General features: G+C 39.2%; 1 protein-coding gene across 3 annotated transcripts in view; it reads right to left on the reverse strand.

The window, feature by feature from the left end:
* Positions 1–2,799: 2,799 nt before the first annotated feature.
* The window catches only part of LOC141001397 (tumor protein p53-inducible protein 11-like), a 39,281-nt gene continuing 25,056 nt past the window's right edge, over positions 2,800–17,024 (reverse strand). For 2 of the 3 annotated variants that reach the window (XM_073472464.1, XM_073472463.1), the window contains exons 3-8: positions 16,266–16,405; positions 11,203–11,261; positions 10,980–11,028; positions 9,673–9,769; positions 7,178–7,279; positions 2,800–5,385 (exon numbers count right to left, since the gene is read on the reverse strand). In XM_073472464.1, the coding sequence (XP_073328565.1) occupies positions 5,252–5,385; positions 7,178–7,279; positions 9,673–9,769; positions 10,980–11,028; positions 11,203–11,261; positions 16,266–16,394 (570 nt within the window). In that variant the 5' untranslated portion in view covers positions 16,395–16,405 and the 3' untranslated portion in view covers positions 2,800–5,251. The remainder of the gene's footprint in view (positions 5,386–7,177; positions 7,280–9,672; positions 9,770–10,979; positions 11,029–11,202; positions 11,262–16,265; positions 16,406–17,024) is intronic. The other variant, XM_073472465.1, reaches the window with a different exon arrangement.

Genomic DNA, 17,024 nt, shown 5'->3' on the forward strand with positions numbered 1-17,024 from the left:
GTAAGTGTTCACACCCCTACCGTGCAGCAGACTGCTTTAACCCTCTCCTGTCCTGGCAAGCCAACTAGTCCGGAGCAGGGGTGCACAAACTTATTCCCCTGGAGGGCCAAAACTAGCACTTAGTGGCGGGCCACAGGCCAAAAACAAGCACCTTTGTAATGCTAAGATGTATTAATTATTGATCCTTTATTAATAATTTGGGATCCTTCACATTTAAAGAGCATTACTGCAAAAAATAAAGATCAAATAATGAAAGTAATTAATACAATATAGAATAAATAAAAACAGCATGAACATTGTTTTAATTATTTTAAATTAATTTAAAACATTTTTTCACTAGAAGCATCTGACAGGCTGAGTGAACCTTATAATGGGCCAGCTGTGGTCCGCTGGCCCCACTTTGGGCAACCCTGGTCTAGAGGACACACAAGTCCTGCATTGAAAAAGTATGCAAGTATGATCAGAAAAGTATGGAAGCCCATTACTGCCAGTGAAAGAAAAAAAAAATTGATGAAAACTTTGAGATAAAAAGAAGAAATAATTATGGGATAGAAAGTTGAAATTATGAGATTAAAAAAAATCTAAATGATTCAGGTGAAAATTAAATTTATGAGATAAATGTTTTAATCTTAATAGTTTTCATCCTTTTTTTTTTTCTTTAACTGGCGGAAATGGGCTCCCATAGCAAAGCATACTTAAAAGTACTATAAATAAAAATACTATTGTGGTAGTTTGTTGATAGTTGGTTGAGTTGGAGCTAATTTGAACTATTTTGTATGGGACTGTCACTCATCATCTCATTATTGATTAATAAGCTGATTATTCTCTTGATTAATTGACTGATTGTTGTGATTACCCAGAGCCCAAAGTAACATCTCCACAATGCTTTGTTTGGTCCAACAAATAGTCCATACCTCAAAATGATTAAATATTAATTTAAATAATTCATAGGGAAAGCAGAAAAAACTCTCAAATATTAAGAAAAGGATTTCTGGAGCATTTCTGGACTAAAGTTAAAATCTCAAATCTATATTTGAGTAAATGATAACTGAGCACTTAGTAGTTTTCATCTGATGATCACATAAGGCCTGCTTGGTTATCTTTGCATTATTCACCGTTGTTCTATAATCATCAGGAAACAGAGCTTTTTATAACACAAAATAATTATACTTTGCTCCTGAGAAAATACAACATAAAAATATGTAGTACCAGACAATTATCAACTGGTTATATTTACATGTATGTTGATAGTAACCTGTCGCTAGGGTTAACCCAACAACATGTTTAAAACAGTCTTTCAAATGATCCGTTGCAAGCAATCTTAAATACCGTTTACTACCATGCCTTGAGAAATAAACCAGCACTCAATAGATTTACTGGAAAGTATGGGGAGAATGCGTACGCAGTGGACACATGGGAGCTTTTTGCCTATAAACAACCCTGAACCACACACACATTTCCTGTGCCACACAATCCCCCTTTTCACCCTGAGCCCAGTATGTGAGTAAAGTAGGGAGAGCTGGGGATGGGAAAAATTAGGCTGGAATATGTGGGAGGCTAAAGATCTCTGTGCAGACCTGAGGATGATCCTGTTATGACATGTTCAACGCCTTCCAAAACAGAAAACACTAAACAAAGGGTGAGATTACATAACACTGTCGAGACGTGTTAGAACAAAGTTGTGGGATCTGCTCTGTGGAGTGATACGCTTTGTTAAATTTAAGTCTCTCCACTTTGAAGGTAACTAAAGGTAGCGAGCCTGTTCGAGGCTGCGATACGCTGTCGGCTATCAAATAAGAGTGTGTACCTATGCTTAAAAATGAAAGTCTCACCTCTGCTGCTGGGCATCACTTATGCAACATGTTTGAAGCGTACTTATGCTCACATCAACGGGAATACATGAGTGGAGTTAGAGTAGATGTTTTGGCTGAATGGAAAACTTTTCTCAACCTTGTGATTCCTAATATATAAGTTATTCATTTCTGGTATTTCAGTTTGTTGGAAGTAGATTCGTCAGCTTTTTAACTGAATTTAAAGGCCTTGAAACTGTGATGAATACATGATCGTTCCAGCAGACAAGTGAGTGTCCATGCGGCCGCTTAATAAGTGCGAATTTACATCATTTGTATTTCTAAAGCAGCAACCGTTAGTTGATCAGCAGATTAATCAACAACTACTTTTGTTTTTTAGTTACTTTCCAAGCAAAAATGTGGTTTGTGGTTCTAGCGTCTCTTCAAAAGTGAGGATTTGCCGTTTTTCTGTCAATGCGCAGGATGAGGAGAGGTGTACTGTGTTTACATCATTGATGCTTGGTGCTCACATGCAGTCAAAGTGGATGGACAGTGTTTCCCAGATGTCGAACTCTGATTGTAAAGATGCTTAACCACTTATTATAACCATGTCGCTGCTGCTTTTTACATTCAACCCCGTGGCAAACTCAAAATAATTCCTATGTTTTATGTATAAACTATATATATATATAACTAGCTGTATATATGTTCAATGTTTGTGTAGCATGCAGGAGTTTACAAGCTTTTCATGTATAACCCTGTGTTGTGCAATGACAAGTAAATCATCTTGAACCTTGATTTGTGAATATCTTTTGCCTTCAGACTGTTAGAAAAAAGACAAGCAACTTAAGATACCACTTGGGCCTGAGGAAATTGTGATTTTTCACTTTTTCAGACACTTTATGGACAAAATAATTAATTGATTAATCGAGAAATACACAGCTACAGATTACAGCCCCTATATACTGTATGCCAGAAATGACAATGGGAAAAAAAAAGATTACATCACTTTTGAAGTCTTCAAAATAAACAAGTGTCCTTTATTTCAAACTAAATTGTGGAAATCCATAACAATTCATTTCTGAGGTACAATATAGCACATATATACATAAAAACACAATGCTACAACTTGAAACAGTTTGACCTGGCAGGCTATTCACAACAGTATAATATATGTTGGATCTACGTAGCTCAACCTACTGTTCCTCTAAAGTTTCAAGGACACGACTTACTGATGTTTTTGACTAATTTACGTCAGAGAACCAGGAGGATGAAAGAGCTATTTCTTTGCCTCCCTGTTTCTGCCCATCCCCCTCAAAACTGCCCCATCCCTCCTAAAATAACCTGCTTCACAGACCTTTTTCATTTCACCAGGCTGATGATTTGAGGCCTGTAGTATCGACGGAAATGGAACGACATTTTTCTTGAACTCCATAATTACCATGCTAGTCAGGACAGAGCAGTAGGTTGGGGCGCACAATGTCACTCGGGAGAGCTGCATCTAATTAAACACTGGCAAAAAGATAATTACAACTTTTCAGGAATACGTGAGACCTCACCCATGTTTCACGTTCCCTATCTGAGCCGAGAGCTCACCCAAGCAATGAGCACATCTGCCTTCGATGCCGGACTCGCTGTTGCAAACCCTCAATCACTCCGACCTCAGGACCACTCCCTTCTGGGGCAGGACTGAACATGGTCATTTGCAACAATATGGACCACCTTTGGAGGAGAGTTACAGTATGTTTCTTGTTCGACTTAAAATAATGTTTCAAGTTAAATTTACAAAATGAGTCAATTATCTTTAGGGTGTCTTTGACTGGCCTTAGGTGCTGAAGAGGTTGACAAATTAGCATGGCTGGCACTGCTCTGAAACACTGAGCTGGGATGTCACGTACCTGAGGGCGTGCCAGGTATTGGGAGGTAGAAAATATATTAAATCTCATCTATCGATTGGGTGAAAACTGTCAAGTGCTGTGTCATATCCGTTTTAAAGGACAAATCATTAATTGCCTCATAAATCAAAATTTCCTTAGTTCACCACCATTAACATCTTTATTTGCGTTCTAGTCCGTGGCAGCTTGCTACACAGTTCGAGCTATTTCTTTTGCTGGATTATATTACATGCATAATGTCAAAAAACACAAATGTCACTTAAATAGGTACAAAATATCACACGCCAAGAGAAAGATCAACCTTTGAAAATCATTTAACTAATACTGAACAAGTTCCCTGTTCGGTTCACAAGAACACCACGTAATAGTAAATACTTTTATTTACATATGTACACAAGAAGTAGGACGCAGTGTTGATGACTGTTCTTTTGAGTAGTTTTAAGGCAAGGCTTAGGATATGATGTATGTAAAAAAAAACTGTGCTACATCACTGAAGAGGAACCAGCTCAGGTTTGTTTGACCCGCACACTGACATGCTCAGGTGTGACACTAGTTTTACAGTAAAAGTCAGAATGTTAAATACTTCCTTTCTGTAAGCTTGCTCAGGCTAAAGTCCTGCCTGACTGCACACACAACAAGGAGGGAACTACTCTGCTGCAATTTACATGTGCATTTATCAACAGAATACATGTATTAACCTCAGTAGTGTAAATATTCTGTACAAAACAATTCCCATCAACTTTGGTAGAACTTCTTGACCTCAAGGAATAATAAAATAAAAAGAAAAAAATCACTTTGTCCCTGAAAATTTTTTAAATTCAGCATTTCTTATTGGGTAGTCTAAATCTGAATGTGATTGATGGCCGTGATTTCAGAGTAAAAACTGACCTTTAGGAGTTTAGCTTATCTGACTGCACCTGAATCTTACACTAAGGACAGTTGATGCTTTTTTTCCATTCAATGTGTTCACTGGAGAGCTGTCAGAGAAGCATGCAAGAGCACAGATGTTCAGGCTTCACTTTGGAATACAGACAGTGTTAGTTAACATCAACAGCATCAAAAAGGAAACACATTATAACACAAACTCTTGGTCCTCCAGTGTGATTAATAAGCCATTTTTATCAGATTACACTAAATACTAAATCTGGAAATCATGTCGCTGTACATGAATATAGTCGAATGTTTGAAATCAATCTGTACTGTACATATTAAATCATATAACTAGGTGACACAAGAACACAATGCACTACAAACGGCTCCTTCTGTATAATACCAGCACTCAGGACTGAACAAAGGAGGCATGTGTGTCAAGAGGGGCTTGACCTCACAGCCCAGTGAAAGAGTAATTCACTTGCACTATGAGGTTTCTCGTCCTTGTTGTAGAGTCTGGAATGTGACACTGTGCTCGTCTGTTGAATACTGGGGGTTGTAATAGGTTAGGTCCACTGGACGAGGGCAGGGGGCATCCGCTGGTAATGCTCCGAGCCCCTGTCAAAAATTATTTAAAACCTTCCGACCCCACGTTTGTGATCTGTGCTCAGCTGTCCCCTCCCTGGAAGTATCGGCTCAGATCTTCTTCGGCTTACGGCCCAGGTGGTAATAGTAAGCCATGGTGACCACCAGGAAGAGCACTCGACTGAGGAGCAGGAGCATGGCGGCGTTGGGCAGGATGCCAATCTCCATTAAGGTGATAGATGTCACTGAAACCCAGAGCAACATTCAGCACTTTAAATATCCTTTTTTATAAAAAGCACATTGCACATGATTTACACCAGGGATATTTAAGAATGCATTTTTACATCCTGTTGAGTGTTTGACTGCATGTCTAAATCTCCTATATGATGATTGTATTTGTATGTCATTACCACAACCATTACCATTTTCATTATTATTTTATTCTGTACTCAGGTCTCACTTGTAAATGAGATCTTGAATTTCAATGCAGCTTTCTGATTAAATAAAGTATTACATATATTATATAAATAACTGTTTTATAATCATCCCAACCCTCAACCCTTAATCACACTATCTTTGAAAGAACACAAATTACATAATAAACATTCCTATTATTATTACCTTTTATTTGCATAGAGTTTTTCTAAACAAATTGACAAAGCAGCCTGCCTGATTTCCTGAGTTCCACAGTTTGGAGGCTCTGACTGAAAAGGCCCAGTCACATTTAGTCACAAGCAAGGATTTAGGAACACCAGAGCTGTATGAAATAACCTTCAATATAACCTTTTTTGAATGGAATTGAATTGAGTGAAAATGTATTTCGGACATGTGAAAACAAAACAAAACAAAGAAGTAGGAAGAAGTATACACTTATTTAATCCTACCCCTTCTCCACAACTCAGTAATTAATCATAATCAATTTACTTCCATTCTATTTCACATGAGAAAGATTATTTTTTTTAAAAGTAACTACTTTTCTTTTTAGCCTGACATATAATTTCCTACTCAATTATATTTTCAGTACTTACGTAGCCTTACAAACTGATGACAGGGAGCCAGTAGCTCATTTATGTGCCTGTGCACAATTGATGTGACATATGAGATAAAAATCAGCTATCGGTGATTGTCATCTTAATGGCTGATAGCAGTCAACAAGATGAATATGAGCTGGTGGCAATGTTTGGCTGATAAATCAGTGCATCCCTACAGGAAAGCGGACCCTAACGAATTAAGACCAGATGCAATGATTACGTGTTTCTCCCGTTGGTGCCTGATGTGACGTGAGCATGTTTTGGATAATGTGTTCTCTTTCAAGACATGTGACTGAAGAAATGCATTGTAATTTGTTAATGAACATTAGAGCAAAGGCAATGATTTCCAATTAAAGCATGAGCTCCGAAATTGTTTTTATTTCAAGGTTTTAGTGAACATCCACAATGCATTTTAAATGACCACCCCAGGTCTAAATGGGATTGAGGAGGTTCACATTTTTATAACTCAGTCTTAAAAACAATGCTCATATGTACATTGAAAGGGTTATCTGTCATTAAAAGTTCCTTTTTTGTTAGTAAATTCCCTTTTTGTGTTTCCTTGGACAGCATTTTCTTGCTGAGCTGTGGTAGAGGGATAATAAAACAAAAAGGGAATGTGGTACTCTCTTTGGTAAGACTGTAAGAAAGCAACTTGATTTCTTGACTGCTGAAGCCTCATAATGGCGTCAGTAGAACCTAAGAAGAAAAATTTCCCCATCACTTAATTAAAATTGCTTCAGGATGGAGGCTCTTCACATCCAGTATGGACAGTAGGAATGCTAATATTTTAATTTAAGGTAAGGCTGTGACTCCACACTCTGAACACAAGAGGGCAGTATCAACACATGTGCAAAACTCTGGTACAATCAATCCTGTCTAATGGCCTGTCTCAACTCTGTCACTATCATAGCAAGATAGAGAAAGGGGGGTGTCTATTGCTGGCATTCTAACAGCTAGAGACAAAAACACAGACCTGTGAAATAATCTACTTGACATGTTTAATCACCTAGAAACTGGACAGCAAAATAGCAGGCTTCACTGAGCAGCGTCCACTGGATGACGATCTTCTCCGCTGTGTAGAGACCATTCCACATGATGAGGGCCAGGCCTGGAAGAAGACGCGATAAAAAGGAAATTTATAGGTTCAGGGGCATGGGAATGAAAACAGAGGAAGCTCAGGAAAGAAGACTCCTACACGTCCAAAGAGCCATTCCATTAACAAAACTACTCTGAGAACAGTTTACTTGCAGCTGCAATCTGTGATTCCACGCGAACATGGTGATAATTGGCCTATTGATTCTGCTGAATGCTCTGACTCATTGATTCTGATAAAAGCCTGTGCTCAATCATTTCATTCCCTGCCATTCTTCCAGTTAATTTTCCTGCATTTCACTTCTACCCACACACAAACACACACACGCCCACACACACAGTAGTGAGGCGATGGAGACGAGCAGGGGTAGGCAGAAAGGTGGGAGAGCTGATGGACTGCATCCTCTCCCTGCCAGGTTCCATCTGTGTGGCAGATGAGACCTCATCCTTCACCCCCTTTACCGTTCCTTTTCTTGTAAGACATCCCCCCTCCTTCTTTGCTAATCCCCACAGCCCTGCTGACATTTAAAATAAAGAAGCCCATCTTTTGTTGGCCTTCATATCTTCCTCTAGAGTACCATGTGTTTAAGGTTGTATCTTTTCTCAGGGAATGCAGTAATTGTTCAAAGGGAGATTTTTTTGATTCGGAGACAGTCATCTACAAAGTTCTAAAAAGAGTCCTGGAAACCCAATAGTGCAGCCATCTAGTGGGGCAGAATGTATAAGGGCTGTTGTTTAGTCAGGAGATTACGTAGATACGATGGTAGTTTACCCAGTATTGCTTTGTAAATGAAAATGTACCAATGCTGCTGTCTCCTTAGGCTTAATGGAAACCAGGAAACCAGATTATAAAGTACACAGTGATGTGTTCGGTTCAAGGAGTTGGTTATAAAAACGGAGAGAGCTGTGATACAAAGCATCAAGGCGGTGAAGTGTAGAGGACACTTAAGAAAGTAGCCTGTACCAGTGTTTTCCTGGCTACCAAGTTAAAACAAGCCTTATTTCATTGAGAAAGATCAAGCTAAGCCTTCAGTTTCTTTACTAGGTTTTCAAAATGGACCGCAAAGGAGAGCCTGTCATCCACCAAAATACCCGAGTACTTGGGTAATTTATACAATCGTGTTTCACACAGTGAAAACGACTGAGCCTTTCAAGGATGCCCCTTTCATACCCAATCATGATAGTATCACCTGTTACCAATTAACCTGTCAATCTGTGCAATGTTCCAAACAGGTGTTTTTGGCTTTGAAAGGCTTTACTGGCATCAAATTCAAATTAACATCTTTTGACAAAAAATAAGCTGATGAGTTCAAACATGAAATATATTGCCTATTCTTCCGTTTTCAATTGAATATAGCTTGAAAAGGGTTCGGAAACTATCTCATTGTCTTTTATTTATGTTTTACACCACCTTTTAGGAATCAGGGTTGCAGATAGATTAAATATTTTGTGCCCCCACGTCAATATAAAGGTCTATGTGCTGACCTCCTGACATATGTCATGGTGTGCTTCAGCTAAAAATGAAAATTTACGAAATAAATATTCTCTTTTTCTGGCTTACTTTCCCATCAAGGAGCATCCAGTGTGCCACCTGCATCTGTGTCACAGTCACATTGTGCCTCTTCACCCTGCAATCACTAACTGACTCACCGATTTGCCTGACAGCCTTATCTCAAACTAAGGCCATTAAAATAATCGCTCACATCTCCAATATAATTTGTTCGTGAGAAATGCCATAATTACCTGCCATATTTATGAGCATTGATTGTCTCCTGTGGGTGGCATGGCAGAACTCTTCTTATTGTGCGTTTGAGTGAGCAAGCTGAACATTTTTTAATGTACAGCAATGCACTGCCTTCTCTCTGAGATCCAAACCAAACCACACACACACAAACACACACACACACACACACACAACAGAGCAATAGACTGTCCTGCCACCCCTCACTGTTCCCTCCAGATTTAGACCTGATATATGAGGCGACACAAAAGCGACTGGAGCTTTTGCTGTGAGTTGAGGAGAATTGGTGTCTGTACCCAGCAAACCCTCACAGTGAACTTTAGATATACAGAACTGCATGAAATTATTCAGCCTGTTTGTAAAGGACAGATTTTGCAACAAGAAGGGAGCTTTTTGTGCATAATCTGAATGTGTGTGTGACCTGTAATGAATGCATAAGAGGCCATTACCATGAGAGACCATGTGTAGTTGAGCAGCGTACATTTTTAGTATGTATATAAATAAATATTAAAATGACGTGCGTCAGCATCATTACAGCAAAGTGAATGAACTCCCTCATGCGTAGCTGCAGTATATTCACTGTGCTGCAGTTACGCATGAAGAAGCAAGAATAGCTGTATGTACTTATGGTCTGTGTTTCTTTCTTCATTTTAGGAGTGAAGACTTACTAAGCAGTGCTCCTCCATAAAGGCGAACGGAGATGTTAGTCGTGGAGAGCTCCTCCTCAAAAACAAGCTCATAGAGCTGGTTGGGAAACACCAGGGCCTGTGTAGGAAAACAAAAGAACAACACAACTCTGTCACATCAACACAACAGCATTCTGTCTTCCCCAAATGCCCCCAAAATGTAGCAGCAGTGACAAAGTCTTCCTGTCTGTGAATCACTGCGAATGTCCTGAACACTGAGTATATTGAGCATTTAGGCGATGTCGCCGACAAAGACGTAGCTGTTTTTCCAGATGTCTCTCACTGATAAGAATCTACAGTCATTGACTGCTGGGTTTGCATTACAAGGTTTTTTCCTAAAATGAGTGCTTTTTCTTCTTCATAACTGTACAGACGTCTCTGTTGAAAAAGCTGGGATGCTGCATAAAAACCAAAACAGAATGTCATAATTTTCGTAATCCTTTATGACACAATCTCAATTGAAACAGTATAAAGACAATATATTTAATGTTTAACATTATCAGCATCATTGATTTTATATACTTCTATATCACAATTGTGTATGAAAGGGGCATCTTTGAAAAGCTCAGTTGTTGGGGCGAGGTTCACCACTTTGTGAAACACATGATTGTATAAAATATATTACTACATTGGCATGGGAACACTTTTTAAAGTTGTTAAATGGTAAACACAGCTCGTCTACAAATTATTTCATTCCTGTTTTATTTACATTTTATGCCCTGTGTCAACATAATGTTTTATTTCTGAGCGCTGGTGTCTTTCTTTTTACCTTGTTTCCAGGAGAGAGCATATGCGGCAGCATGTTGCTGCCTAGAGAAAAAACACTGGACCCAGCGTCTTTTTTCAGAGTGCTCCGCCTTCATTGTGCATTGAAAATCTCTGAACTTTTAAGAAAGGCACTCTGGTCATTACCGTTGCTCTTTTTAAGGCACGATATTGCTGGGTTAGGGTTAGGGTTAGGTTTAAGCTGAGTGTTGTATTTTTAATCACCCTACGTGTGGTAAGCTTGTTATTAGCTATGTAGTCAGCCCTCTGTTACCATAGCATTAGCTAATGTCAAACAAAAACCAACATGCATTTTTTCTTTCACTGCACAAGCGCTCAAACTCATCACTCCCCAGCACACTGCCAGCTCTTTTGTGCTAGAAAGAAACGTTATGTGGACATGGGCCCTTACACAGCGTCACAATTTCTTTGGAATCGGGGTTGTGTTAAAATGGAATAAAAGCTTTTTAGTCATGAATGTGAAACAACGTCTTCACTGTGTTGCTAATTTATGTAACACTTACCATCAGGGCCATAACTGTGAAACCCACTGCTGAGATGAGAATCCACACCCTAAAAAGAGAAACATCACATGAGTTACTGCATCCTTCCTGCAACCACTGCTGATTGTACATTTGTTTTCTTTGCGTTTACAACATGTTGAACTTGACTAAGAAGTGATACACAGATGATCTCACACAGTCTGCCGTGTGAACTGTGCGCTGTTCTGAGCAGTTGAAGTCTCACCTCAGCCCGATAGGCTCTCGCACTGTAAACTTGATCTCATTTCCGAGCATCTGACTGATCTGTGAGCGAACAAGGCAAGACAAAAGAAAAAGGAAATGAGTTATGCGAAGGGAAATGTAACAGCAATCACATCATCTTAACAGGTATCTATTATGACAGCCTTCAACAAAAGCCACATAACCAAGAATAAAGTGCCTTTCATCAAGGTATATTCAGAAGCACATTAAACAAAGCAGTAGAGAGAAAAGAAAAGAGGCTTGGTGTCAAAGAAGGACCTATTAAGATGTTAATTAGAGACTGTAAATGTGTTCACCTCCTTAATCACCCCCTGACGATTAAGAGGGTATGTCATAACAACATCCTGCAGTGAATTCTGGATGAATAACCAACAACCAAGTCTACGCCAGAAGGAAAACCTTATTTTCTACACATTAACTTAATCCTAGCAACACAAGCACCACGTAATGCTCAATTTATAATCCTGAGGAGCAGTTAGTGGGAGAAAATTACCACAAACTCAAGGTACTTGTGCATTCCAGTTGAATAGAAAAACTGTTAATATTTCATTAAATGCCACACAGAATGAATCTTATCAAACAGCAATATGGAGAAGACAACCCCAAGTAATATATGTCAGGATAGGCATCTCTTATCACAAATGCTAGAGGATGCTCGAATGCTAATAATTGGCAACTCATTTGTCTTACTCTGCTCCATCAAGCACTAGAATATTCACATATAAGTCTCCAAGAAACACAAATGTAAAAGCATCCAAGAATACTGTGTTCAATCTGATATTAACAGCCTGCCGTCGTTTATCAAACAAAATGACAAACATTTGCTGGTTCGAGCTCCTGAATTTGTTGGTTTTCTGATGGGTTAGGATTTTCATAATGCACACTAAAAATTGTAATCAATACAAAAATATTGAACAGATTAATTAATAATAACAAGAATCATGCGCATGCCACAAATGAACAAGACCTTTATACAAAGTACAATGTGTATTCTACATTTCAGAAGAATTGTGGTGCCTTTAAAGTCTAAAGCATCCTAAACTCAACAGATTCCAAGTGAAAGGAAACACCTAAAGAGTTATATAAACTGAATCTGTCTGTATCGGTGTGTATATGTCTGTAAATATATGGGCAAAAAACAGAGGAGGTAGTTTAAAGAGTAAGAACATTTATTCTTTTTGTGGAGTGTGCAGAGGATATAAACTCAGAAAAAAAAAATCAGATTCAGACATCAGATTTTGTTATTTTCTAAATTCCTTAAAACACACAAGGGCAGGAAGGTAAACAAGCTATCACAGATAAACCACAGAGGACAAGGGGAATAAATAAACCCAGTTTTCAGCCTGAAGAAACAGCAACCCACAGATAAAGTACAACTGTTGGTTTGCTGTATAGTTGAATTCCTTCATCCAAAGCCTTCAGGTCCTATCACTCTCCTAACATCAATGAGTTCCCTTTATCATTATACATATCTTCTAGTGTTGCAGTGAGACGTACCATCACTGAAACTAAAAACTACATGGAAGCATGAAAACCGCTAATGCAGAGAAGATTAACCAGCTTCTGACTAGCCTTATTTTCAGGGATCTTGGTATCAGTTAGAAAGCCATTTTCTACTTGACAAGCCTGTGAAATCCCAGCGTGAATGAATCAAAATGATTCATGTTGTACACAGGAGTGATCAAAACATTTTGATTTTAACCGATCAAAACAAGGGTTTTCAAGGGTTTTGCCACCACGCAAATGAGTAATGTATCTGGAACCTTTTGAAAAACAACTGTATTCCATCTAGTTTATAGAATAGTGGTAGTAGTAGGAGTGGTAGTGGTAGTATGGGGCTTCAGACTGCAACCATTTTTGAAGACATTGTGAGTAAATGTTATAACTGGTAGCACCAATGCCCCTTGCAAATATGCCCCTTGTCCATCGTAAATAACACCAGAAGCAGCATTTCCACTGGTAACAGTCATCCAGGCTGCCACAGCAATAAAAAATAAATAAAAATAAAAAAATCACAAAAGAAAACAAAACACTCCACGATCAATCATCTGATCCACTTCCTATAAGTTTCTGTAAATTGTCTATTTATTATCAAATTTTGCAAATTTGTGTTGTCCACCTCACTGATTATGTAAAAATACTTAAGAAGCTTGTATTCAATAAGTTATAGCACATTAAGTGATACATGCGTCACTCAAACGCAGTAAAACATACATTATGTGTACAAATCGAAAACAAGTATAGTGGGATGTTCTTGCATCTTTGCACTGGCAGCGTACTATGATGCATTCAAACATGAATGAGTGATACCAATGGGCTGAGAGGCCTCTTTTAAGAAGCTTCATAGAACTGGCATTTTCAGATGTCAAAAATAGAAGAGAGGAAGATATGAAAAGATTTAATGCATCTTAATAGAACTGGAGAAAAAAGAAATCTCTGTGTTGCTGCTTTTTTCTGAGTTTCTGAAACATTTCCTCTCAAGCATGGTTGCTGCTCGCCTTTATCTGAAAGCAGAGCCTTTAAAAAAGACATCCCTGAAGTTAAACTCCAGGGATAACTCTAAAAAATATTAAGATAAAAGACTAGACTCGGTACATCTCTCCTTGCACTGCAGCTGAAGTGCCTGTACACAAATCCATCTGTGCCAGCTGTGATCACATGACCAGGTGAATCAGCCTTCCTGTGCCATGGTCTTAGGGGCTGTTTTTGACAGGAACATATAAATATTCATGACTGGCATGAGAAATACTCAAAGGGAACTAAGCGTCAACTGATGGCACAGGGCTGGCTCGGGGTGGAATAGAGCGGATGCGAGTTGGGGAGAGAAGTAGAAACAGGAAAAGGAAGAAATACACAATGCTGTTTGTGGAGAGAGACGCTTAATCACAGCTGCTGTGGCCTGGCCTTGTCAGCAGTCACTCAGTCAGCTACATTCAGTAAACAAAGGGCAACTTTTCAACCAGAGAGCATGAAAATTATTCAGGAGAAGTCTGTCATCCACCACACTGAAAATTTGTCATCTGAGTATGTGCGCTTCTCATCTGATGGATGTTTTCATTAAGAGGATTGTGATCACAGTTTCATATGTCTTTCAGCAGGACACAAAATATACACAAAACATTGTGGTATGTCTTATTTATCTGGGCTCATGCTGTCAGAGCCTGGTTGCTGCTACACGACGTTAGTGTACCGGTAGGTTAAACAAGCTGACAGTGACACAATGGGCAATATCTCCTGGCACAGTTGCACTCACATATGGTAGCTCAAAAACAAAGCCTCTCTCTCACTGAGGTGTAAGTAACAGGAGCAGTATTCTTATCTCTAAGCCGGCAGGAAGAGACAGTCAGCGGACTACAGGAGCACTTCCCTCCTTTGTTTACAAGGACCACCAAGTCAACTGTTTCCCCTCCAAACCAACTCCTGCTATGCGGCTAACCTTACTTTAGATCCCATGGGTCTCTTTACCACAAACACTTGTGGCAAGGATAAGTGGAACAGCTTAAGAGCAACAGCACAATGCAGTAGAAGAAGACAATAATATTGTAAGAGAAACAATTTAATTTCTAAAATAGGGTCAATGCCACAGTTAAATAGGGAAATCTATTTTCATAACGGCACATACAATGGAGTGCTGCAGGGATGAGGTAATTTTGTAGGCAAACCCAGAAGTTAGCATCGCCCTGGTTCCCTCTACAAAAAGAATTTGGAATGCTCTGTGGCAAACACAAGTTTATGAACACTTGCACATTTTGATCAGCAAGATGAAGTGAACATCATTTTTTTAATTGTGAAAATGAAATCGGCAGAAGTAAAAAGCTACACTTAGGCTATAAACTAACAACATCTCGGTCACATGACTTCAACGTCACCAGCACTACTCTTACTACACTACTGAACACACTTTACTATGAATTGATCAATTTATAAGTTGTAAAGTGAGAGTTAGAATTGCAACTACAGTCCACCTGTAAAGACGGACTAGTGAGTAGATGAGTCTCTGTGTTTGGCGTTCCTGCACCACTCTCCAACCACGATAACCCAAGTATTGCGTTACTGTATTTTGCATAGTCTGCTGCTGGATCATCAGTCATTACAGACAGTATCTAACCACAGGAATCTTTCTCAAATTAAAGATTAATGGGTATGGGAGCTGAGGCATTCAATGTTTCTTTTTCTTTCTCAGTATATGTATCCGTCAATGCGCTTTGTGGAAGAGATCTGAGTGGCAGATGTCTGGGTTAGTCTTCTCGCTAAAACATTGAGAGAGAAAACAAACACTCAGGAGGGCTGAGAAAAAGGGGCCAACATCTCATCACAAGCTATCAGCCACCACCGTATGCCCGTTCCCTTCTGTTCTGTTCCCATCTCCCACTTGCCTGATTAATATTTCAGTGAGGAACAGTTTGCTCTGCCTATCATACGATTGCAATCTGATAAAAAAAAAAAGTCTTGATATTTGAGCTCTCTGAAACCGAACAAGAAATCATTGTCAGCCTGCAACTGTGCAGCTCAACATGCATGAATATAACAAGTGTTTTTGTGTCTCCTGGAACGAACCAGCATGTGTGCTGTTGTGTTTGTGGTATACACATCACTGTGCACTGTCTGTATAAATGTGCAAATACATGTGAGGCAGGAATATAATGCATGAGATGTAAGATGCAGGGAGTCTCCCAGAGGAGCCAGTCACATCTCAGTGGAGCTGCGGGAACTCATGGGATTACGTGATCTAGATTCATTGAAGCATAAGGAGTAAATGCACACAATGGGACACTATGAGAGTGATGAGCCAATTAGAAGTCTATTGTGGCTTTTAAAAAGAATCCATAGCTCTTCTCTGAGTTAATGAACACTTCTGTGGTTGACTGCCATTGTTGCTTATGCATTGCTGCAATATTATCCATTTGAGTGATGATGGTTTAACAAATCTGCTTACATTTATAACAAGTTTGTTTGTTGCACTAATGCACTAGCTTCTTGCCTTTGTTGTCTGTATTAGTGCGAATGAAAATATCATGAATAAATCATCATGTGACGTAATCTGACCTTTGAGCGGTGCACTTCCCCATCATCATCCTCGCCGCCAACTCCAAGTATCTTCCGGCTCTTCAGGCGGCTTATCAGGTCTGTCTGACTGTGCTTCTTCATCAGAGGAGGGTGAGGTTTAGACGTCATGGTGCACACACCTGACAGAGAAGTGGAAAGAGATGTAGGTAAGCAGGGTGTGCGTGGCAGTATTGTTGGAAGGAATAAATTAAATAGAGAAAGAGTACAAAAGATGTGAAAAAAAATGAAAACATTATATTTGAGTTCTCATACTATTATATACTTTTCCTGTGTTATTTCCCCTCACACTGAAGAGGATACCTCTATGCAGCACAGGCAGGAAGAGGTATCTACCAATCTACCAATAATCCCCTTGGGGACTTGACTTATGCAACACAATTACATAACACGGGTCGAGCAAATACAAGCAACCTACAAAATCCTCCTATTAAGTCAGAATGGAAGCAGGAGCCAGATGTCCTCCAGGTCTGCTTAGAGGCCAACAGACGCAGGTGCCCACTCTTAGAGCCAATGGATCTTGACACAGGCTTTATACACACACGCACATACATACACACACACATGAGCAAATGGAGCTGGGCTTTCTGAAGGCCATGGGTCTCACTATTCATATCGATCAAGTTCAACTGTCCGACATGTGACTCATCAGGTGCAATATGATCGAACCTACAGACACATTTCTGTCTTGTTTGAAATAAACTCAATGGTTTATTTTCTAACAACAATTTCATTATCTGA

The sequence above is a fragment of the Pagrus major genome, chromosome 8 (assembly GCF_040436345.1).
Source record: "Pagrus major chromosome 8, Pma_NU_1.0".
NCBI classification, from domain to species: domain Eukaryota; kingdom Metazoa; phylum Chordata; class Actinopteri; order Spariformes; family Sparidae; genus Pagrus; species Pagrus major.